The sequence below is a fragment of the Conger conger genome, chromosome 4 (assembly GCF_963514075.1).
Source record: "Conger conger chromosome 4, fConCon1.1, whole genome shotgun sequence".
In the NCBI taxonomy this organism is placed as follows: Eukaryota; Metazoa; Chordata; class Actinopteri; order Anguilliformes; family Congridae; genus Conger; species Conger conger.
In genome coordinates this window covers 54596827-54620586 of record NC_083763.1, presented here as the reverse complement: position 1 = coordinate 54620586, position 23760 = coordinate 54596827, and the positions used below count along the sequence as shown (strand labels likewise).

Genomic DNA, 23760 nt, shown 5'->3' with positions numbered 1-23760 from the left:
GCGACTGTGTCAGCACTCGCTCATTAATTATTCATGACGCGTGAGACCGGAGGTACTTGTTTTTTTATTTTGTTTTTAGCGTAACCGCTCAAAGGATTGTATAACTTATAAATATGAAGCATTTAAATGGCTTTACCATGGCAGAAAGACCGTTAAATTATGTTAAAAAATATCCATGTAAATCACCACTGTCAGACGAACGTACGGTCACCACGTCAATTGAGTATTAAAATTATTTAGCCTGCACTGTTACGTGGCTGGAAGCCTTATCGCTCCTGTACAGGACAATTTATTGGATAAAAGAAAAATGATTTCTGCAGAGTTAAGTGTTCTAACATTTCACAATTTGGAGAACGGGGTAATTTGTAGATTTGTAGGTCGTGCTCGAGTCTTCCTTCCTCATGAATAAATGTAGCTATGTAACAAGTCATGGTGTTTTTTTTAGCGGTGTCACAATACGTCTAAAATAGGCCAAATGTTTGTTTTGTTTTTTCAAAAAGGAGCTGTCCATCTTGATTTTGTAACTTACAATATCTTAATTACTTTGTAAAATACACGACTGGGTACAGTATTTGTAATACTATGTATAAAAGTAAGAGGATTGTTTTTTGAGTATACATAGATATGATTTTGATTTTAACTAAATAATAAGTAATATTGCAGACCACTCTAAATACTGAGTGAAGTAGTTTTAGTTTAGTTTTCAGTGCGATAAGCCGTGATTTAAAACACCATACAATTGTTTGTGAGAAAATATTTATATTCATGGGTTGAATTATGTTCAAGAGAAGATTATCAATTAATAGATTAAACTCCTCATATCTGGCTACCACTATGTGCTATCTGCCTCTTTAATCGGTGTTGGGTAGACCAAGGACACAAGCAGGTCAAAGGTAATGCTTTGCGTTAAGGTGATAGGTACAGATGTGGGGTCAAAGGTGATACGCTCTATATCATACTGTTGCTGCAATTTATGTGACCTCACCAGATATGATCTAGCTAATATCAAGTCTTTCGCATGTAGTACAAAGGTGAGCCACGTTAGTGTGTGCTGCATCACTCAACCCCCAAATACTTTGTACAGTAAAATGGTTATTTTGATTCATTTATATGACTCCTGTAATTCATGTTTATCTAACTACTGTTGGATTTATTTTTGTGATTCACCAGCTGCTGTGTTAATGAATCGTTCAAACCCACAGAGAGAAGTCACACTGTAAAACACAGGAATTCAGGCGGGCAATGTAATTCAAAAATGGTTTTCCATTGAACCGGATTCCTGACTCACTGTGGTTAAGATCCCATGGCACTTTCTGAAGGAAAATGGGTTTCCCCTGATGTCCTGGCCAAACTCCTACAATAGAGGCCTCCCTTCCCCCCGATTGGCCATACAATCCATTGCATGCCCCACCCACTTTGATCCCCCAGATATTCACTGCAAAAGCCAACGGAGTTCTCAGTTCACAAACCTGGTTAAAGGCAAGAAGAAAACGTTGAAATGTGGACTACAATTCCATGCAAGTGTGTGTTTTCTCTAGGCAAGTACAGTTTGGCAAATTCAGAAATCACTTATGGTTGCTGTACAAAAAAAGTAATATTTACATTTGTCTGCAAATCATATTTATGGACGCCAGCTGATTGAATACAATCCAATGGGAAATAGAGCTGAAGCTAAAGCTACGTTTCCATAGCGCCTGTGAGCAGGAACGAGCCGGGCTGTAATCGGACCGGGCCACAGAGATGGTGCAGCTGTCTCTTTTAGGGTCAGGTGTAAAGAAGAGGCACGTGCTACCAGGCTAACCAGGGTGATCGAAGGCAGGGACTGCCACCTAATCATGCTTGCTACCTCCGAGTGCCAGCCACAGTCTTTTTCCTGTGGCCCAAATATATTTACAATCAAATTGACATGTTCTCTCAACATGTGTCCAGTCTTTGGCGCAATGCAGTGCAGATATAAATGATTTGAGATAATGTTGGATTTATGAGTTGGAGGTGTTCCTGCTCACACACAGCTTCACAGGGGGGAGCTTTTTCATGGTCTCAGTTTACAGGACACACACACACAGACATACACTCACACACACACACACAGACGGCTATTTCCCCGAGGTAGGCTCCGCGGCGACGTCCAACTGTCAGGGAACAGTTGACTTGGGTCCAGCTGGAGGTCTCAGTGAGACCCACCTGTCATTGAGACTCCTCTACCTCCTGCCCTGTACCCCACACTGCTCCTGCCCCCCCCCCCCAACACACACACACACACACACTGCTCCTGCCCCCCCAACACACACACGCACACACACACACACACACACTGCTCCTGCCCCCCCCAACACACACACACACACACACACATACACATACACATACACACACACACACACACACTGCTCCTGCCCCCCCAACACACACACACACACACACTGCTCTTGTCCCCCCCAACACACACACAAGCACACTGCTCCAACTCCCAGTGTCAGCCCACACACACACACAAGCACACTGCTCCAACTCCCAGTGTCAGCCCACACACACACACAAGCACACTGCTCCAACTCCCAGTGTCAGCCCACACACACACACACAAGCACACTGCTCCTGCCCCCCACTGTCAACCCCCCCCCAACACACACACACACACACACTGCTCCTGCCCCCCACTGTCAACCCCCCCAACACACACACACACACACACACACACACACTGCTCCTGCCCCCCACTGTCAACCCCCCCCCCCCCAACACACACACACACATACTGCTTCCATCTCCCAGTGTCAAACCACACACCCACAAACACTGCTACAAGGCATAGCATTGCACCCCTAGGCTGTGCTTTCAGTCACGCCAGGCACATACTAACACATACACGCACACATATACACACATGCATACCAACTCAGCATGTACACAAACACACGTGAACGCGTGTACACACACGTACACACAGGCACACACAGGCACACACACGCGCATGCAGATGGTGTGCTGAAATCAGTGGCACTCTGTAAAGGATTATAAACAGGCTCGGCGAGATTCTGCTCTTACTTCCAGCGCCTGTCCGTCAAAGCCACGCCTCGTAACGACGAAAACAGGAATAACCGCCGAGATTTTTTACTGCTTCTGTACTAAATCACCCAGGAGTGATTAATAATGGGCCTAATCACAGTGTGAGCCACAAGTATACATTCCAGCTTTATCCTTCCTTGTGTGTACGGCCAAGCCTATCAATTACAGGTAGTTAGTACCGCCACCATAAATTCTAATGAAAGAACACATAAATTTGGCTGCCATTATCCACCCCAAAACGTCCCTTTCCTAGATTTTCAAGGGCGAAAGGAAGCTGCAGTCATCCTGAGATCTAAGGGACTTTGTCAACTTGCGTTATTCTGCGGCCGCTTGTTACGGACGCGTTCGTCCTCGCTCTGGTGGCTATATTTAGCGGCGAGGGGGAAACATTTGCGGACTGCACATTGTCGAGCACAAAGGGCCCCGTTTGCCAGGGCCGATGCTGCCCGGGAACCGCGCCAGGGCCCGTGCGTTCCATCTGTCCCAGGATGCACCTGTGTGAGAGACGGGCTGACCACACGCCGACAGGATACGCACCAGTGTGAATCTGGACTGGAGTGGACCTCCATGATGGTATGGTCCCTCCGCAGGTGGTTGGCACGTGATTTCAATAAGCACATTCAGCCCCCCCCCCCCCATATCCCCTTTATTGTGTAGGACCGGGGTCAGTCACCCTGCTCCTAGAGAGCCGCAGGATGTGCTGGTTTTTGTTTTCACTTTAAAATAAGCAACTGATTCAGACCCAAGAAACAAGGTGACGTGAGTTAACTGTAATCACCTGCTATCATTGATCAATTAAGTACTGTGTAACAATGAAAGCCAGCGCACCCTGCGGCTCTCCAGGACCAGGGTTGCCGACCCCTGGTGCAGGATCACAATGATGTGATTAGAAGAGTGATCTCCATTCCTGGTCCCGGAGTGTCATAGGGTGCACTGGTTTTTGCTTTTGCCTTAATTATAATAACAGCAGCACCCAATTCAGACCTCCGAAAGTAGGTGAGGTGAGATGACAGCATAATCAACTGCTTTCAATTACGAATTATGAGTAACAACGTAAGCCAGCACACCCTGCGGTTCTCCAGAACACGGAATAAATACCACTAGAATGTTCATAACTGAAAATTCTAATGCTGATGTAACAATCACTACTGGTAACTGAAAGCAATGGAGTTCTAGAACACCGACTTAGAATTTTTAAGAAACATTCCAAAAAACCTGCTCTTCAAAAGGTTAAGTCTTCGTGCCACTGACCTCCCCTTTTCCAATGGCAAGGTTTCATTTCACGGTGGTGGTGGAGGAGCAGGGCGGAAACAATATTTTAAAAGCAAGTGAAACAAAAGAATAAACACTGATAAGTAACAGTCTCCGGAGCTCTGGCGTGTGAACCATTAAGCATCAAAAGGTTTAATTATTACCTTCATCAAGTAAATATTTCACACAGATAGAGGATTAAAAATAATACATCACAAAAGCCTTTGAAGGAACAGGCCAGGCCTTCGTACAGTGCACCGAGACGGAGTGCTTGTTTGATTTCACTGAAACAACACTGTACGTCTAATATTTAATGCACAACTTCGAGACTACTTTACTGATTACTTTAGTCTACAAAGGCTGTCTGAGAACTGGCAGTGGAGTGGAAGGGCTCTGTGAGTATCTTGAACTTTCAATGCACACCCAGGCCAGGCATTTTGCCTGACAAGACAGAAAGTGTGGAAATGAGATGGTGCTGCCCTCTTCAGGTCAAAACATGAACGATCATGTGTATTAAGATATCAACTTGAATCAACAATGTGTAAACTCTTTCTATCTGAAGACAATTTCACACTACTGTAAGTAATCGAATGGTGCAATGCACCATTTCAACAGTCATCTCACAAGCCAAATGTCTATTAAACTGATATTAAAGGACCAACACTGTTTTAGATATATATTGAGAGAGGAAGTAGGTCATGTGTCTTAATGTAGACTAGGCAAAAGGCAAAACTGGTTTCAAACTAATTCAATAAATTACATTGAGATTTAGTAAGTTTCTTCTTTCTTCCAACAAAATAAGACAACAAAACATATATTATGAGATCTCACTTTATAAAAACTCAGATGTAAAATCAAGCATCCATTTTTTTCATTCAGGTAAAGTAATAAGAAAATAGCTATGCTAATGGTTTTAGCGATGAAATATGAAATAATCCAACATCCACATCTCGGTCTGCGAGGCATGCGCACATTAAGAAATCATTGTAAAAAAATCAAAAAGGCAAAGACAACGAATTATGACACGTTACAAACAATGCATCGACAGGAGACGCGACCCTGATGTCGGAGCATGTGCAGAACTCTGCCTCTGATTGGCCGGGGTTGGACTCACTTGCAGCACAGTGCAATTTTCAGGAGCCCCCCTCTCCCTGCCCCTGCCCCCCCCCCCCATCTCCGTTTCAGTCTTTTCACAAGTGGTCCTCACAAAAAGTCCTTCAGCCATTTGATCTCCCCACCATCAATGTAGTCAAAACACAAACCAAATCTTCCAAAATATCATCTCCCAAGAGTGGCGAGGGACCAAAATACAACAGAGGAATGAGGGCTCAGTGTCCCTCGAAGGAAAATCTGCACTAACTTTACAGGGGCAAACATACGCCCCATGCATCTGCTCTCAGTACATGACAAAATCTGGCTGCATATGAAGCACACAGCAAATACACATGGAAATCAATCCAAATCAACGGAGCAGTGCACCATATAACCCTGCATCTATAAAGGCTGTAAGACTAATTAGGTTAAATCTGTGTGACATATTACGATGGTACAGTAGAACTTCAGATCTGAACACCTCATCTGAGCAAATAGCAACACAACTGAGCCCTTCACAACTCCTGACACTGAAGCTCCAGAAAAGCCCCACAAAATCTGCCTTCAATGTAAGATCATTAGTTATAGCGCAGCTTGAAAACAACGGACGAATCGTTCTTATATGAAACCGCTAGTTATTCGGGCACCGCAGTTCGGAGAAATTGCTTGCAACTCTTGTACTCAATAGCATCCTCCCTGGGGTAGTTCTACTATGCATGGCAGCCAGTGACAGTGGCAATGACTCAGCAAGCACTTTGGCATCTGCCATCTTCGACCTCCATGTACGTGTGAGCTATGTGGGTGCCTTTCTGTTGTGGTTTTATATGTACACAAGCTTGCAGGGTTTCTAAAATATTTTCAGGATCTACCCTTTAGCTAGTCATAAGCAGTAGTGTGACCCAGTAACACCTGCACTCACGCTGAGTGACATCGTGTTATTCAATCAACTTAGTGGCAGTGCAGACATGCCAACCATTCAAGGTAACGGAGCAAAGGCCCAGACTAACCTTTACCCAACATGTCATTTTAAAGACCCAGCTCCATAATCCTGTGTCTTTTTCCTGGAATGGCTGGCAAAAGCCATCTTAACCATATTATTTATGGAACCGGCAATAACTACCTATCTGGAAGATAAAAGGCAAGCGGTTTCCAATTTGGGTACGTGATGTACAATTTCGCTGACACATAGCAACACAAAATAACACAAAAAAAACAACAAAAACGGTTCAATGCAGTTCTTCCGTTAACGTTAAGAGCAGTAGAGTGGTGTCATTGCAAGTGCCATGGTGTTTGGATGTGAAAGCTGCCCTTCTTCGCCTCTCCTCCGGTCCCTGATGCCGAGTAGCCGTTAGCGGCGTGCGGCGGGGAGGCTACTTGATGTTGCGCAGGATTCTGCGGCAGTGGGTAGTCTTGACCTCGGCCAGCGCACGCTCCAGCTCCTGGATGACGTGCAGCAGGGTGGCGGGGTCGGTCTGCAGCACGCGGGCGCTCTGCGTCCCCTCCGTCTCCAAGTGCAGCTTCAGGGTCACCACCGGCTTCACCTGCTGCCGCAGGGCCCGGCTGGCCAGCTACAGGACGCAAGGGAGGGGGGGGGGGGGGGGGGTTGTGAGGTCACACAGGGTAGATGCGTCATTGTGAGGTCACAGAAGGGAGGCTGAATTGAGAGGTCACAGGTGTGAGGTTGCATTGTGAGGTCACAGGAGGGAGGCTGAATTGAGTGGTCACAGGTGTGAGGTTGCATTGTGAGGTCACAGGAGGGAGGCTGAATTGAGAGGTCACAGGAGGGAGAGCGCATTGTGAGGTCACACAGGGCGGAGGTGGTATTGTGAGGTCACAGGGCGGAGGTGGCATTGTGAGGTCACAGGGCGGAGGTGGCATTTTAAGGTAACACAGGGCGGAAGTGGCATTGTGAGGTCACGGGGGAGGGGTTACATTGTGAGGTTACATGCAGGAAAGGTCCCATTAGGAGGTCAAATTGTGTGTGTGTGTGTGGGGAGGGGGGGGGTTAATAAAATAGAAAGGTCATATGCAGGGGAGGTGGCATTGTGAGATCATATTGGGGGGGGGGGGTGATTGTGGTCACACAAGGAATTTTGAAGAATGCTTTCTGGTAAAAAGACTACATTTGCTATCAGAGGTGGAAAATCCAGGTTCAGAAAATGAAAGTCCTTCTCAGTATTTTGTTTCAATCATGTGGATTTGCTATTTAACACAATTCGTCAGTCAGGAGGTAGGCTGGCTGAGTTCATGGGTGGAAGAAACACATGGCAGGATTTTTTATTTCTGACCCCTGGACTTTCCATCTCCGGTTGCAATGAATGAGTTCCAAGCATGAGTAACGGGGGTCACTTGCTGAAAGGCTCTCATTACGGCCTGATACACTTCCTACATGCGGTGGCAGCGGCCTTCAGAAGTAGGAGAATGTATTTTCCTGTCACCAGCGTGTCACGTGACTAGAGACACTGAGGAAGAACACCACTGTCTACCCATCCTGCTGTAGGACAGACTAAAGTCAAAGCCGTGAAGCAAATCTTCCCTTCAAAGGCCAATGAATGACTTACAGGTTTGCCAGGGTCTGCGGACAGAACACAAGGTCAAGGATTTGACTGTATTCAGGGCACCGTTTCAGTAAAGTAGGGCTGGAGATGGCCTGGTAACTGAATGCTGTATCTGATTCTGTTTTTGTTGGGGTTTGTTGCCTCCAATTACGCTGACTCAGCTAGCTAATAGCCTGTGTATGGTAACGGTGATTCACTCAAACACTACAAAACAGTAAAGCACTTCATGCAGGGAGAAACACAACAACAGTCTTCATTTATAAACTTTGTAAACACAGAAAACATTTAACATCACGAATATAAGTGGGTCAGTTAAATACTTAAGAGTAGAGGTTGGCATGAAATTCAGAAATGGATTGGCCCTCCTCAAACGTGGCCACCCACCCCGAAAATAAGGAATCCTCCTAACCCAAAAATCACAGGTGGAAAATCCAGGTTCAGAAAATAAAAGTCCACCCGAGTATTTTGTTCCAACCACCTGGATTTACCAATTAGCACAATTCTTCAACCAGTAACTAATTTGTGAAATCTGAAGTTAATGGGGGGGGGGGGGGGGTAATGAGTGTGTGAGTGAATGGTGTGTGTGCCCAGCGATAAACTGGTGACCTGTCCAGGTGTATTCCTGCCTTTAGCCCAATGTATGCTGGGATAGGCTCCAGCCCCCCTGTGACCCTGCGACCCTGTTCAGGATAAGCGGGTTAAGATAATGGATGGATGGATGGATGGATGGATGGATGAAGTTAATGGGTGAAAGAAACACATGGCAGGACTTTTACTTTCTAACCCCTGAACTTCCCACCTAAAAACGCATTATCCTCCACTGTGTACCTGCACATCCAGCCTCCACTCCAGGTTATGGTAGTGTGGCAGGGATGGGGCCAGCTCCTGCAGAATGTTCCGGATCACTTTCCGGTTGTCCAGGTACAGCTGGAGGAGCAGGTTGTTCAGCTCTTCAGAGAAGCCCAACACCAGCACGGAGTCCTGGAAATCTACCTCGGCGATCTGGAGCGATGAGAAGATGGATGCCCTGTCAGCCCCCACACACTCACCCCAGGGCTCTCAAACACACACACACACACACCCTGGAGGGCAGCAGTGTCTCTGTTCCTGTGGTTTCCTTTTAATCAGTTTAAGCATGGTGTTTAAACAACTTTAGCCCAGGGCTGTCCAACCCTGTTCCTGGAGATCTAACATCCTGTAAGTTTTCACTCTAACCCTACAAAGCACACCTCATTCAACATCTAGAGAAAGGCGACCCAACTATTTTCCTGGAGATCTACCATCATGTAGTTTTTCATTTCAACCATAACAAAGCACACCTGATTCTACTAACTAGCAGCTCATAGAGATCTCTAGCTATTGAATAAGGCATGCTGTCAGGTTTGGAGTGAAAACTTGTAGGAGGGTAGATCTCCAGAACAGGGTTGGGCAGCCCCGCTTTAGCCGAACACAACAAAATCCATAAGACACTGAGCCACATCACTGCAAGAAACCTGGGTTTCAGTGTAATATGTGCAAGGGCTTCCGACCCTTCACAGACAGTATTTTTATATCCTTTTATATAATGCGAACGCACTAACCATGAGCTTGGAGCTCTCCGTGAGGAGATACATCAAGCCCTCCACTCCGTGCTGAACGGTTTCAACTGGCACATTTAACTTTCCTGCAATAAAAAAGGTATTTACCACACTGAATTACAGAATGAAATGCTGATCCACTGTCTCCTGAAATGGGTTAATTTATAATTAATTCGAGGTAAAACCAATAATAAGAAGAATGGCAACAAGGAACAAAAACATTGATGGGTATCAGAGGCAATTACTCACTCGCTGCCCCCTCGTAAATTTTAGGGTTTGAGCCTTTCTTCATGAATTCCACCGCTATTCGTCCAAATTCACCCACCACTGCAAACCAGAAACACCGATTGTTTTCTTCAGTAATCAAAACAAAAATCTTATCAGCTAGCAGACTAGCCAGTTATCATTTGTGACTACGAAATTGTTCGTCTAATTAGCTGGTTTATTACCGTAAAGTAAACTAAAACATAATTAAGCAGGTTGGATATACCTAGCTCGTTAACAAGTTAATGTTATCTAGCAACGCCTGGACATTGTTGAAAGCAAGCAAACTACCTTGCTAAAACGTTACCTAAATTACGTTCACTGATTAAACAACTGTGTTAACGCTGTCATCGTAATACAAAGTACCTGTTCGCTAACTTGCTCAATACAGCTAGCTAGCTAGGTCCGAAGTGAAAACATCGAAAAGCAGGGTAACAAAGCTAATACTGGTAACAGTACTTACCCGCAGAGTCCACCTGGGGTAGAAATCCCAGGTGTTCTTTGTGCTCATCGGTTAATACTAACAACATATTACCCAGCAGAAAATATAAAAAATAATAATAATTATTGCTGAACGGTCTCCCGATGTTCTGCAGCTGTAGTGTCCATGAAAATCACATGACCGTGATAATTTTCTCTTTCCTGAAAATCCGACTGAAACAAGAACTACCAACTGTGGTTCCGCATAATTCTCGACTATCGGTGTTATAGTACCACCGTGTGGCTCGACACGGGCTTTGTACATTAACAAAATCTATTTTTAAATTGTGCAATTAGCTCAATCATTTACGTGACCTGATCTGAACTTTAGATAAATCTATTGAGAAGCTCTTGAATGCAAACTGAGAGCGACGCTTGTCTCTCTAAAATGTTTTGCTGGTGATCTTCTATAAGTGAATCAGCTGCTGGTGTATACCGTAAATCCTCAAATTGTGGCCGGGGTCTTTTATTTACTTAGGCTGCACAAAGCACAGGCCTTTATTTGGGGCATGCTTGTATTCGTGGCAGGCCTTTATTTCTTATTAGGCTTCTGTTGTAGAATTTTATTCTTAGAAATAAAGTAAAAGGCTACACTTAAAGTGGGCCAACACTGTTCAACACTTCCTGTAACCGTTCAGAAACGCAACTTGAGTAGCTAAACCATTAATGAAAGCCAAAACAGATGCGTCTTCATAAAATAACAACTTGCCAGACATGCCTTCATGAACAATCACAAATTAGCGTAGATAACAGCAAGTTAAGGTTTTATTGTGAGACAGCATACCGGTAGGCTATCAAAAGATTTTCGCTTTGGTTTGGGATTTTATCTACTTTTGGACTGTTTGATTCTATTGCTAAATGTTGGGACTGATGGGCACTGAAATCTGGGGGGTATTTGATGGTTCACTGTTAAGTTTTATGTAGTTGAAAGAGTGTCGGGATTTCCACCCGTATGTTTATTGCGAGTCAAGACAGCCGCATTCATTCATTCATTCATTGAACGTGCGCTGTGCTGTAAATACTGTCGTGTCTAGGAAACGACAATACATGGAAACCTTATTGCGTAGCCAAGTAGCCTAAATTGAGTTCATTTTAAATTTTGCCTGATTTACTTTTTATTAAATTCGTAGGCTGGAATGCCTCGCGGCAACAATTGTGTTTAAATGTATACTGCTTCAGCCTTTGGCAAGCTACTCAAAAGGGGGCGGCAAGCGACTGGTAGCTTGAGAGCAACGTGTTGGAGACCCATGGTGTAGGACAACGACTTTTCATTGGCAACAGTATTGAACCAACCAACAATATAAAATATTAAGAAGAGCTCTTTTATTTCATTGAGTTAAATCGAAACAATGTATTCTAGTGCTCATGGACTGATAGCCCTACTGGTAGGAAATATTACCCCGGCTTGTATTTGGGGGCCAGCCTTTATTTGTACGAATCGACCACGCCGCCGGCTATTATACGAGGGCCGGCTTCAAATAGAATCCCGGACACAATTTTAGGGTTTACGGTACACAAATTGGTAAATTGGGCCAGAACAATTCATGGAAAATAGAAACCTTTATGCACATTTATTTAAAAAAATATATGAACATCACCTTACAATGATCACATGGTGTACATGTTTAATTGAATCTTAGCATTGTAATATGTTGTAATAAAAATTGTAATAGAAACAGCATCATTATTTTAAATACATTCCCAGTAAGTAGTAAGCAAGTAGAACTTTCAGTTATGATCTGTGACTGATTTACACATCCATCTGAGCATTAGTGTTCCTTTCTGACTGTACAGCCTGTGTGTCTGTCTCATAAGGATTCACTCATGAGGGATACTCGAAATACCGTACTCTTCGGTATTTATTGTTTAAAGAAACAGCATACATTATCAAGCACTTGAAACGTGTCGAATGTTAGAAATACTTTCCGTGTGTTCTTCTATCGTCTAATGATTAGAACTAAGGAGACCGAAGCATTCCATTCCTGCGAAGTTGAGAGGTGAGATTAAAGTGCAGATAATCTCCAGCCGCTCAACGGTGCGCGAGAGAAAGACGACACTCAAGGCCGCTTTCATTTGAGAATGAGAAATAGCGTCCGTGCGCTGCATAGCGAGCCACTTGATAACTTGGAGACGTATGCAAACATGAGAACTATGCTTGATTTATGGATGCCAACGTTAGACCCTGTGTTCTCTATTAGACTAAACACTAGGCCTTTACCGTACGTGCTCCTTGAAGTTCTCCTTGAAGAGGTGGGAGTAACCGTTAGCTACATCTGGAAACACTGGGCTCATTTGCACATTCCAGACAGAGTGCATTGTCTGGAAATACAGACAGCCAACTATGGTATTTTGAAATGGTCTTTCTTCATTACTGCTCAACCATGGTTTCAAAGCGCAACAGAGCCAAAGCACCTTGCAGACTGTAGATCACACTTTGATTGTTACAGTAAGGTGTCGAAAAATTTGAATATCGTGCAAAAGTTCATTTATTTCAATAACTCAACTTTAAAGGTGAAACTAATATATTACATAGACAAATTACATGCAAAGCAAGATATTTCAAGCCTTTATTTGTTATAATTTTGATGATTATGACTTACAGCTTATGAAAACCTCAAATTCAAAATCTCAGAAAATTAGAATATTACATATAATTACATATAATCAATCAAAAAAGGATTTTAAATACAGAAATGTCGGCCCTCTGAAAAGTATAGTCATGCATATGTACTCAGTACTTGGTTTGGGCCCCTTTTGCACAAATTACTGCCTTAATGTGGCATGGCATGGATGCGATCAGCCTGTGGTACTGCTGAGGTGTTATGGAAGACCTCTTCTGCATTGTTCGGTCTCACGTCTCTCATCTTTCTCTTGGCAATGCCCCATAGATTCTCTATGGGGTTCAGGTCAGGTGAGTTTGCTGGCCAATCAACACAGTAATCCCATGGTCATTGAACCAGGTTTTGGTACTTTTGGCAGTGTGGGCAGGTGCTAAGTCCTGCTGGAAAATAAAGTCAGCATCTCCATAAAGCTTGTCTGCTGAAGGAACCATGAAGTGCTCTAAAATTTCCTGGTAGACGGTTGCGTTGACCCTGGATTTAATAAAGCACAGTGGACCAACACCAGCAGATGACATGGCTCCCCAAATCAACACTGACTGTGGAAACTTCACACTGGACTTTAAGCATCTTGGATTGTGTGCCTCTCCATTCTTCCTCCAGACTCTGGGGCCTTGGTTTCCAAATGAGATGCCAAATTTGCTCTCATCAGAGAAGAGGACTTTGGACCACTGAGCAACAGACCAGTTCTTTTTTTCTTTAGCCCAGGTAAGACGCTTCTGGCGTTGTTTGTTATTCAGGAGCGGCTTCACAAGAGGAATACGACATCCAAAGCCCATGTCCAGGTGTGTGGTGGCTCTTGATGCATCAACTCCAGCCCCAGTCCACTCCTTGTGAAGCTTTCCCACACTTTTGAATGGCCTTTTCCTGACAATCCTCTCCAGGATGCAGTCATCCCTGCTGCTTGTGCACCTTTTTCTTCCACACTTCCACTTAACTTTCTATTAATGTGCTTTGATATAGCACTTTGAGAACATCCAACTTCTCTTGCAATTACCTTTTGAGGCTTTCCCTCCTTGTGGAGGGTGTCGATGATGGTTTTCTGCACAACAGTCAGGTCAGCAGTCTTCCCCATGATTGTGAATTCTACTGAACCATACTGAGAGACAATTTAAAGGCTCAGGAACCCTTTGCAGGTGTTATGGATTCATTAGCTGATTAGGGTGTGACACTTTGAGCCTACAATATTGAACCTTTCCACAATATTCTAATTTTCTGAGATTTTGAATTTGGGGTTTTCATAAGCTTTAAGCCATAATCATCAAAATATAAGATATAAAGGCTTGGAATATCTCACTTTGAATGTAATGAGTCTATATGATATATTAGTTTCACCTTTTTAGTTGAATTATTGAAATAAATGAACTTGATATTCTAATTTTTTGAGTTTCACCTGTATGGCAGATTTCAGTGCCCCAGTCTTACTTCAGAATTAATTCTAAATGGTTGGTTTCTTATTCACCCATTCATACACACATTCACACACCAACAGCGATTGGCTGCTATGCAAGCCACCAACCAGCTCATCAGGAGAATTTAGGGGTTAGGTGTCTTGCTCAGGGACACTTCAACACACCCAGGGCAGGATTGAACCGGCAACCCTCCGACTGCCAGACGTCTGCTCTTACCTCCTGAGCTAATGTCGCCCTAAGAGTAAAAACAAGGATCTTCAGAGCTCTTGTTATGATTGTTAAACAGAAACACTGATTTATTTCATGTAACATAAAACATATTTCACATTTTTGTTCAGCAGCATATCACATTAATTTATAGATAAATAAAAAATATATTTATAATTGATCATTTACAATGCACAGCTGACATTTGTTACTGTTAAAAGCTTGCATTTAGAACAGGCATCTGGAAGGTAGAAAAAAAGGAATGTTACACCATGAAAATAATTCTTTAGAGGAGAAAGAAAGACAAAAGAGAAGTACATCTGGTAAACACTGAAGACACCACTGAACTGAGCAGACAAGTCGTAAAAGCCAGTTAATGGGAACTGGTGGGAGCGCAAAGAACTGGGGGGGTGGAGGGGGGGGGGGGTAACTGTATAATTGGCAGGCCCACACACATTGCTGCAGGTTTCAAACACATTACAGTGTTCCAAACGCATTACACCGTTACAAGCACATTACAGTGTTCCAAACGCATTACACCGTTACAAGCACATTACAGTGTTCCAAACGCATTACACCGTTACAAACACATTACAGTGTTCCAAACGCATTACACCGTTACAAGCACATTACAGTGTTCCAAACGCATTACACCATTACAAGCACATTACAGTGTTCAAAACACATTACACCGTTACAAGCACAGTACAGTGTTCCAAACGCATTACACCGTTACAAGCACATTACCATGTTCCAAACGCATTACACCGTTACAAGCACATTGCAGTGTTCGATTACAACACATTACATGCACAAGTACTCGTCAGACCTGATCTGATTGCAAACATACCTGGTCCTTTCACTGTACAGTTTAAGAGCACATATACTGTATAATGAATGCACACACATACTTAAAATATATAAATAATTGTTCAATTAAATAAAAATGATGCATAAAATAAGTAAAATCAATTCAACTTCAAATGAAAATGAAAATGAGAAAATTCTATTTCAAATGTGTATGTCTTGATACAGCAGTATAGAAATGCAGCCTAAATATCTGAAGAATATCTATGTCTCATATCTCATACTGATCAGTGGTAAAAATTAATAATAATAAATCCCCTGGCCAACATACTAGAACAAAATGCATATTTGTTTCTGAAGACTTTGTAACATCGTCAACTAGACAAATGTGAAGGGAATCTTCATAGTCTCCTACAGCGCAGGCTTTGTTGTGTTGACCAGGTCACCATGGTTACAGCTGAGCTCAGTGCAGTGGTGAGCCTTTGGTCCAGAGGACCCAAGCAGCCTGGCTGATCTATAGCAGTTTCCTAACAGTCCTCTGGGCAAGGGTTCGAGCCATTCCCAACTGATGGAGCCAGGGCTTCTCTGTGAAGGCACTGCAATAGAGGAAGGTTACATCAGGCCAGAGCAAGGGTCTGCAACCTTGGTCCTACAGGATCTGTATGTTTCTATTGTGACTCAGCACTTAATCAATCAATTAAAGAAACTGATTGCACAGTAAACTCAGCTCATTGGTTGCTTATTTTCAGGTGAAAACGAAAACTGGAAGACACTGTGGCTCTCCAAGACCAAGGTCACATAACCAAATTTAAATACATGGGTGGGTGAGTACGTCAATGTTGGGCTGGTGTGGAGCTGGTGTGTATTGTATTATTATCAACTACCCAAGCCCATCACCCAAGCCTATCACCTGAATAAAAAAACACTGTTTTAACCATAGATAAGACCATGGTGAAACCTGATTGCTGTTAGTATAAGGCCTTAATAAATGTCAATTATTATTAATAACCTTAATTTACACATGGTAGATTGACTGAGAACTCCACAGGCTTTGAACCCGGAAGAACACAAATGTACCTCCACTGTCCCTTAATTTCTGCGAGTACATGTGGCTTTGACATAACTCACCTCGCCAGGGCCAAACAGTAGATGGCATTTTCTCGGGTGGTTCGGCCGCTGTGTTTGGTGAAGGAGTCCAGGGAGGAGGAGAGGATGCGGGAGGAGTTGGGCGAGGCGTAGATGAAGCGAGGCCGGGGGTTGGTGTCCCGGGAGATGGCGGGAAGCGGGACCTTGCTCCTCCAGGTGTTCCGGTTCTGGTCCCTGCTTTCGGCCGAACAGACCTCCTCGTTGTCCCCCGGTCCCTCCTCCAGGCTGCTCCCTTCACATCCGCAGCCGTCCGTGGCGTCAGGACGCAAACGAGGCAGCCGTCCCGATGCATTCTGGGTAGTCTGACCCGAGGAGAGACGGGAGCGGCAGTTGGAGTCGCGCGACAGAGTCAGAGCGGGAAGGCCGCGACCTTTGACCCTACCCCCGGCCCTGGGCGCTCTGCTCCAGGGCTTGGAGGTCATTTCCGGAACGGTGAAGCCGTCGACCAGCACGGTGTCCCCCACCCTGGCCCGAGACGGCACCCTCTGCTTCTGGCTCCACTTGTAGGCCTTCTTCTGGGCCTTGTAGGCCCAGCGTTTGACCTGGATGTAGAGCCCCATGGTCAGCGCCAGCCCCGGGAAGGAGACCACGGACCACATCTTGGTGATGAGGTAGCGCACGCACTCCTTGTGTCCGCGCCGGAGCGCGATCCTCAGAGGGGTTAGCCCCGCCGGGTCCTGGCAGGCCAGGTTGAGGACGCTTCCGCCCACGAAGAACTTGAGGATGTGGAGCTGGCCGGCCTCCGCAGCGGCATGGACGGGGCACTTGGCGGTTTCGGGGTGGTCCGTGTCACGGCACCAGGTCCGGTAAGGGTGTACCCCGACCGGCTCCTCGGCCCGCACCCCCTTACGCAGCAGCCAGCTCGCCAGGTCCAGGTGCCCAAAAAAGGAGGCCACGTACAGGGCCACTCGCTGCTGGAATCTGGGAGACCAACACAGGGGGACGTTTAACAAAACACTCCCCTGATGGAAATTGAATATATTTAGTATGAAAGTATACTGAAATAAGCGACATTGCGAGCAAAAGGCGTTCCTTTATTGTCTTGGCACAACTTCAGTAACTAAAGTTCACAGCTGGCTGACACATATACTTTAATGTTTCATTATGGCAATTCGCACTTTGGCCCAGAATGTTGGTGTGCTTTTGCGGACCAACTTCTGCTTGCGAGGACACAGTTGAGTCCAAGCAATTGAGGAAATAGTACTGGATTAAAATGTGCATTTTTCTATTGATGGTGAGTAACAGTGGCATTATGTTTGGAAAGAGGCATGGTGAGTTTTTTGGAATGTAGATTTTCAGTGGACTCATTACAAGAAAAGAAAAGGTCCTTAGGGGACCATTATTTCAGGGCAAACTACACCTAAAAAAGTCGTTAAATTCAGAAAATTTGTCACATCCCAGCAAAACTACCTGGATGCATAGATAACACTCAGGGTAGGTGGAAACATTTTTGTGTTTTGAATTTTAAAGCTGTGGGACCAGACCTCATGACGGGCTCCTCCTCAGACAGATAGCGTTGGACTGTTTGCTTGTGGCCCAGGAAACAGCCCCTCAGGAGCTCTGTCCACCCGTCCCAGGTGTGCAGGCGGAGTGTGGCCCCTGGGTAGACACAATACAGAGGGGATATTCAACTAGGGGCCCGAGGGTTCAGGTGTGGGGTGTGTGCGGGGGGGTCTAAGGTGTCAAATCTGGCCCTATTTTCTCCCGGGTAATGTCTCATTAGCAAGACTATTTTCGTACTCCCAGGTAGGGAGCGTTGAAAACCAGCAGTTCTCGGCTCTCGAGGACTGTGAGGAACGGTGGTTTAATGAGTTAAGTCTAACACTGGGCTACAATTATTACCATATCATAAACCAGTGTTAGACTTGACCCTATAAACTATTCACACTTAACACGGGGAGACACATTATAGCAGGGATATTCACCCTGGCCACCATGGCCACCAGACAGACATTGACCTAACAGTAATGTCAGGTGCAAGCCACTTTCTGTTTAAAATCAGCAGATGTTTGCATACCCTCTTGATTTTTGCATCACGCTATATGAGACTTCATTACTGATCTACTTTTTCTATTTGAAATTCCCAATTTGTTCATGGAAGAAGCACTGTCATGTAATGTATTTCGAGGCAGAAGTGGGAAGTCTAGGGGTCAGAAAGTAAAAGTCCTGCCATGTGTTTCTTCCAGCCATTAACTCAGCCAGCTGAATTCACCAATTAGTTCTATCTCCTGGCTGAGAATTGTGCAAATGAGCAAATCCAATTGGAACAAAATACTGGGGAGTTACTTTCAGAACCTGGATTTTCCACCTCTGTTCCAGACCTGGGACAAATACTTCATTGTTTTGGATTCAAATACTTTTCTGGCGCAAGTGGACCAGAAGACGGGTTTGCACTCTTTGAGAGTATTTCATAGGTTTCAGTATCCCAGACAAGCTCAGTAAAGCGTAGAAAAGTATTTGAATCCAAAACAATTATGTATTTGATACACCTGGGGGTGTGCTCTATTCAGTACCAGGCTAAGGCGCCCATGCAATACATTGCATTACTTTTAACTTAGCAGATGCTTTAATCCAAAGCAACATACAAAACCGTGCATGTCAAGGTCATACAACCCAACACGCCAGATAAGGTACAATTCATATAGGACTCTGAATGCATGTCTAGATAGGCCAAGTCTGTGAAACTACCATACGAAGACAACTACAATTTTAGTTTTAGTTTGTTTCTATTATGTTTTGTTTTTTGTATAGCCTAAACCTAGTAGTGAAAGAGTTGAATATTTGAATATGTTATGTAAAAAAGGTGTAATAAGCTAAAGCTTCAGCCTACACTTATTTGGTAAATTTTTTGATTCATTATTTCTATGTGCATTCATTCTGTAAAAATTGTTAATAAGGACCAAAATGAAGAACTACTACTACTACAACCACAATTTTAGAAATAACAGTCCTGAGAAATACAAATTCAAAGGAGCAGTGCCTTAACGGGATGAGCCCCCCAGCAGCCCCAGAGTCTGAGACTGTAAATGCGGGGAGGTACACGGAGCACACGTCTTACCCACTCCGATGCCGTACTCATCCAGCCGAGTGCAGTCGTAGAGCTCCAGGCCGGTCTGAGTGGTCAGCCGGAACGCTCCGACCGGAATTCCGCTCTGCCGGGACACCAGGGATTTCAGCTGGGAGACGGAGGTGCTGAGCAGGAACACTGTCCCCATCAGGGGCAGGGTCTCCCCCATCACCGGGCTGAACACGTGCAGGATGGGCTTGTCCTCTTCCTGAGAGACATCCACACATATACCATAACTAGCATACACATGTATTTATTATCATATCGTAGCCTACTATTAAACTTAACCCTATAACCATTCACACTTAGCGCAGATACTGTATGGGATTGTGTCGGTCTGTGTAATTTCAGTGTGAAAATACCTGGAGACCTGCTGTTGCAATTTTGAATTTAATTGCAGAGATTTGATCTTCTTGTGCTCCTTTTTAATGTATTGATCACAAATTTCAATAAGCATGCATGCATACTTGCCAGATTCACATGCATGATGTCAATCTAATCTACAGTATACTTTTCAGAGGACATCACATTTTAAGGGACATGTTGGCCTGCATTCTATCAATATTTATCATTAACACTGACTCACAAGTAAAATACAAGCCGTGTACATTTTTTTTCGCTAACTCAGATTAGGCAAGTTAGCTTTAGTGATTTCTGAACTTGCCAAACTGCTTGTAAACAGAAAAAGAAAACAATTGTTTGTCAAGGACGGTATATTGATTGAACCTAACGTTCTCAAAGACAACAAACTCAAAAGGTATTAATAGTGGAAACAGAAAATATAGTCTTTTATAACCTAGGGCAGCAACAGCAAAACGTTTTGCTTTAGCCGCCAATGCTCCCCAATAAGACTTCCAAAAAGGTTTCTAACAAAGTTGGGGCTTTTTACAGTCGCATTCCTGTCTGTGCACCTAACAACCATATAACGAGGCAGTCTGCATTTCGACCACACAAATTACCACATTACACAAAGTGGACTTTTCTGGAAAGCAGTGTGTTTGGAAATGAGACGTCTGCCGTTTAGAAATTACATCATCATAGTTAACAGCCCATATTGCGTGTTTTTCAGATACACCATGGAATCGATTGACTCCTGTTTTGGTAACAAACAGTTACCAAATCAGCCCTTGTGTAAAAGGGTAAAGGAGTATTCCCCCAACACGTCCCACAGGGTTTCCAATGTTTAAGCTTGTAAATTAGGTCTCCTGCTTATTGAGTGTGCAGTGTCTTCTTAAACTGGATAGTGGAAACATGGAAAGTCAATTGTGACTGTCAATAGTAGTTCATTCAATCTCAGATAGTCTTGCAGTAGCTCATTTTTGTTTACGGCTTAAAAATCTGCAAGAAATTCCAAATAGATAATGGGAAGTTTGGCCCTGGAGAGCAGGTGCATGATGGGAATGTTTTTCTGTGTATATACAACAGGTGCATGATGGGAAGATTGTCATCAGGGCTCCCCTGAAAAAGAGACCTTGGTCTCAGTGGGACTTCCCTGCAATAAAGGTTTCTATCTATTTGTCTATCTATTCAGCCCTGAAATTGGAGCAGGTGCATTCTGGGAAGGTGTGGCCCAGTGTATAGACCAGGGTGGTACCTTCAGCAGGCAGCGAATGGTACTGCAGGGGGCGATCCCGATGTCGGGCAGAGACCAGCCATCTTGTAGAGTGGCCCCAGCGTAGCTCAGCTCCAGGTAACGCCGCGTCCGTTTGTCATCCGACAGCTGGACGTGAAAAAACTCCTGCAGGACAGACAGACAGGCTTGTAAATTACTTTATCATGCAGTTACTGCGTATAAACCTGCCACCAAATCAACAAGTTGATGTCTCTCTCTCTGTCTCTCTCTCACCACCGTTATCTTTTTTGCCTCCATTATCTCAGCATTTTTACTTGTTTACTTTTGTCAAACTTTGTGTTTTTAAAAATCATAGATCATTTAGAGTGGTCATCAATATTCCTTGCTGACTGCTGCCGTGTAGGTTAATGCAGTTTTTACATATTGATAAACCACTGCTGGTTTAATGGTATGTATTGTATGTCTTGTAGTGTGAATTTGTTTCACTGAAGGTTGACATGAAGTTAATTTAATTTTGGTTTTATGTTTACTGTACTTTTCATTGTAAAGCATTTGCCTCCGACCAGGTCGATAAATGTCTTTTTGTGTCAATGGTGGCCCAATGGTGGACAATAGATTAATCATAATAACAGTTTTCCTTTATCTCAGAATTGCTTTTTCTCTGTTGAGAAGTACCATAATATAACACTTAAATAATTACAATTCTCAAAGCTGTAAAGACCATTAACAAGAGGGGTTTGAAAAAGTAACACTTCCCCTGTGAATAAGCCCCATTAAATCTGCCAATTATTCTGTGGATAGTATCCAGGGGATAGAATTCAAACTGATAAAACCAAAGAAGAAGTATTAATAATAATAATACAAATACTGTTTCATTGATTTATCACTGAAATATCCACACAGTACATAACAGTTTACAAAAATATATGACTACAAAAATAGTAAGGTAAGGCTGAAGAAGAATTCTTCATCATGCTGCAGTCTAAACAACCCAGTTAGTATCATGAATGTTACCTTGATCATCTGTTTTATAGTCTTGACGGTGTGTTCCTGGGAGATGTCAAAGGGCTCGCAGCAGCCATCGAAGGCAATGAAGATCCTCATGGCCAGAGCTCTCCCGCGTTCGCTGGTCTGGTTCTGCGAGGCTCTGGGGGTTGTATCAGAGACAGCAGAGGAGCCTGCTACTAGGAGAACATGGTGTGTGTGTGTGTGTGTGTGTGTGTGTGTGTGTGAGGGGGGCGGTGATGGCACAATGTGACCTATCACACAGAGAGGCAGTAAAACACAAAGAATACAAGCGGTAACGGGGTGCAACCGATAGCCAGACTCACAATTCTCCAGCCCTGTCTCAGATCTCGTAAAGTTGAGTTCTGTACACTATCCATCACTATGGGTGAATTTGAGAATGGTGCAACATTTTTTGTGGGTTTTGTGGGTTTTTTGTTGTCTTATTACTCTTGAAATCGGCAGTGAACCCAGGACAGAGAATCCAGGTGAGCTGAGTCAGGTGTGAAATAATCCAGCTGAGTGAGAGGAAAACCTGCAGAGGCTCCGGACCAGGGAAGAGAACCCACTCTCTCTCTCTCTCTCTCTCTCTCTCTCTCTCTCTCTCTGTCCCTATTTCTCATGCACACATACATACACGCAGAACATAGTGTTTTTCCCCCTCTCATTCCCTCTCTCCATTCTGTCTCCTTCTCTCTCTCTCTCTCTCTCTCTCTCGCTCTCTCTCTCTCATACACACATACACAGAGACACACACACAGAACACAGTGTTCTTCTCTTTCTCTCCCTCTGTTCTCTCCCTGTAGCTCGTTCACACACACAAACAACCGCACACATACAAACAAGCATAAAACAAACACACACACACTCAGAACATAATGTAATGTACTCACTCTTTCTTCTCTCTGTTTTCTGTCTCTATCTTACACACAAACAAACATGCACACAACAAACAGACACAGAGAACATAGTGTTCTGTATTGTCTTTTCCTCTCTCTGTTCTCTCTGTTCTCTCTCTGTCTCTCTCATACACACAAACACACTCTAACAAACATGCATGTACGCACACACACACACACACACACACACACACACACACACACACAGAGCACAGGGTTCTCCACCCTCTCTTATCTTCACAACATGGAACAAAGCTTCTCTGACATACCAGACATGTGAGAACTTGTCCTGATAAAACTAATTTATAAATAGCAAATTATTATTGATCGTGTGATCATGTCACAGCACACACACACACACACACACACACACCCTGCCCCACAATTACTGTTTGAGGGACACCTGCCTGCCACTCAATCACCAGGAGCCAGACCCTTGATCACAATCACAACGTCCTGATTGAAAAGCCATTGTTATTCAGTGTCTCCTCACCTCACTCAGTCAACCGGTACAGCCAGTCCATCCCAAACAACAGACACACATCTGATTCAACTTTTCAGATTTCTGAAAATGAGCTGTAACTAAGTTTTTTTGCCCCTTACCAAACAAAAGCCACTTGGAGAGAACTGCAACTTGGCGGTAAAGTGAGAGTTGTGGAAACAGCCTGACCAGTCTCACTCTCTATTCACCAGCTAATGCAGGAGGGAAACATGATCTCCGGGTTGGGTTTCACC

General features: G+C 44.1%; 2 protein-coding genes across 3 annotated transcripts; both read right to left on the bottom strand.

Annotated features, from left to right (window-relative positions):
- Positions 1-6092: 6092 nt before the first annotated feature.
- Positions 6093-10447, bottom strand: commd2 (COMM domain containing 2). The gene is made up of 5 exons (XM_061239777.1): positions 10275-10447; positions 9797-9874; positions 9551-9633; positions 8799-8972; positions 6093-6980 (listed from the first exon to the last, which is right to left on the bottom strand). Exons 1-5 carry the CDS (start codon positions 10339-10341, stop codon positions 6783-6785), a joined length of 600 nt encoding a protein of 199 aa, XP_061095761.1. The 5' UTR covers positions 10342-10447; the 3' UTR covers positions 6093-6782.
- A 4498-nt stretch (positions 10448-14945) lies between these two features.
- LOC133127638 (protein ANKUB1-like) lies at positions 14946-22697 on the bottom strand. Of its 2 annotated transcripts, XM_061240662.1 has the most exons (6): positions 22136-22697; positions 21143-21286; positions 19540-19756; positions 17966-18080; positions 16464-17402; positions 14946-15931 (listed from the first exon to the last, which is right to left on the bottom strand). In XM_061240662.1, the coding sequence occupies exons 1-6, from the start codon at positions 22223-22225 to the stop codon at positions 15850-15852; spliced, it is 1587 nt and encodes a 528-aa protein (XP_061096646.1). In that variant the 5' UTR covers positions 22226-22697; the 3' UTR covers positions 14946-15849. The 2 variants fall into 2 exon arrangements, with proteins under 2 accessions (XP_061096646.1, XP_061096647.1); XM_061240663.1 differs by lacking the exon at positions 14946-15931 and having other exon boundaries at positions 16460-17402.
- Between the last annotated feature and the right edge of the window lie 1063 nt (positions 22698-23760).